Source organism: Hipposideros armiger, unplaced genomic scaffold (genome assembly GCF_001890085.2).
Source record: "Hipposideros armiger isolate ML-2016 unplaced genomic scaffold, ASM189008v1 scaffold_218, whole genome shotgun sequence".
In the NCBI taxonomy this organism is placed as follows: Eukaryota; Metazoa; Chordata; class Mammalia; order Chiroptera; family Hipposideridae; genus Hipposideros; species Hipposideros armiger.
Genome location: NW_017731568.1, coordinates 153,561 through 154,879, shown reverse-complemented (window position 1 = coordinate 154,879; position 1,319 = coordinate 153,561). Strand labels below are relative to the sequence as shown.

The 1,319-nt window shown below is 37.1% G+C and overlaps 1 protein-coding gene across 1 annotated transcript in view; it reads right to left on the bottom strand.

The window, feature by feature from the left end:
- Nucleotides 1–1,319, bottom strand: part of HECTD1 (HECT domain E3 ubiquitin protein ligase 1) — a 106,147-nt gene that overhangs the window by 58,699 nt on the left and 46,129 nt on the right. The window contains exons 11-12 of the mRNA XM_019654271.1: nt 649–787; nt 299–469 (exon numbers count right to left, since the gene is read on the bottom strand). Of these exons, the coding sequence (XP_019509816.1) occupies nt 299–469; nt 649–787 (310 nt within the window). The remainder of the gene's footprint in view (nt 1–298; nt 470–648; nt 788–1,319) is intronic.

Sequence of the window (1,319 nt, the reverse complement as noted above, 5' to 3'; positions counted from 1 at the left end):
CTTAGCTGTAGAGGGCAGTGTCACTGGCCCTCATATGTAGGATCCGAACCGGGGCCCTCTGGCGTCCCAAGCCAGCTCTTAACCAACGTGCCACTCGGCTGGCCCCTGATATTCTTTATGTGCAACTTTTCTGTAAATTTTTAAATATTATCAGTAATATTTTTTAATTGACCAAACTTTTAGAAACATAGTACTACTTCATATTGCCATTATTTTGTCAAAATCCACTGTAAACAGGAGCTAGATTTCCTTGAAAGAAACCTCATTCCTGATGCCACTGCAATTAATAACCACTCACTTTTTCTGGTTTTGATTCCTCTTCATTCTCATCATCTGAGGAAGGACCTGCCAAGGTTGACACTTTGCTAATTACACCAAGTCTGGCTAGTTGATCCAAAAAAATATCACCACCTTTATCTACTAAATCCCTTATGATCTGCAAAGCCAGCAAATGGCCATCATCATCATCCTGGGGAAAAGAAAAAAAGAAAATTACAGAAAAGTAAAAACAAATTTAGCTGCCTAGAGTAGACAAATGCAACCATCTGCACAATGTATTTTACTGAAATTATGACAACAGTTAAATTATTTCAATGACCATTACCTAAAGGGAATCTACAGGAGTTTCAAAAAAGATAAAAAACTGACCTCTTGATCAAGGACAGTTGCAGTGATTTCCACCAATACTGTAGGCAAATTGTGACCAACATCAGAGTCGCAAACTTCTTTTAACAGGGCTTCAGAGCAAAAATGAATCATTTTTCGAATCAGAGCAAGACTTGCTTTCCTTGAAAAGTAAAAGAATTTTAGGAAGTCAAGATAAAATAAAATGCAACTATACATTAATAAAAACTAAAATATGCCATGTAAATTTTATACAATCTGCTAAAAGGTATTCTTAATAAAAGAATACAAAAAAATTAAAATACTAGCACTAGTTTATGTTCATTTTTTAGATAATTTCATTTATTTCCTAACACTAACATATTGAGCTCATCAAAACTAATTTTTATAATTTTCTTACATGTGCTACTCTATTTCATATTTAGCCAGCATTACTGTTAACATGCCATGATAATTTTAGAAAATCAAGTAAAGATAATAAGAAACTACTAATGGGCTGGCCGAATGACTCAGCTGGTTAAGAGAGCAAGCTCTGAGAAATAGGGTCGCCGGTTCGATTCCTACATGGGCCAGTGAGCTGTGCCTGAGCTGAGCTACCACTGTGCTGCCAACAGGTGGCAGGATGGCTCAGCTGGTGAGAGCACTTGCTCCTAACAACAAGGTTGCAGGTTCAACTCCCACATGGGATGGTGGGC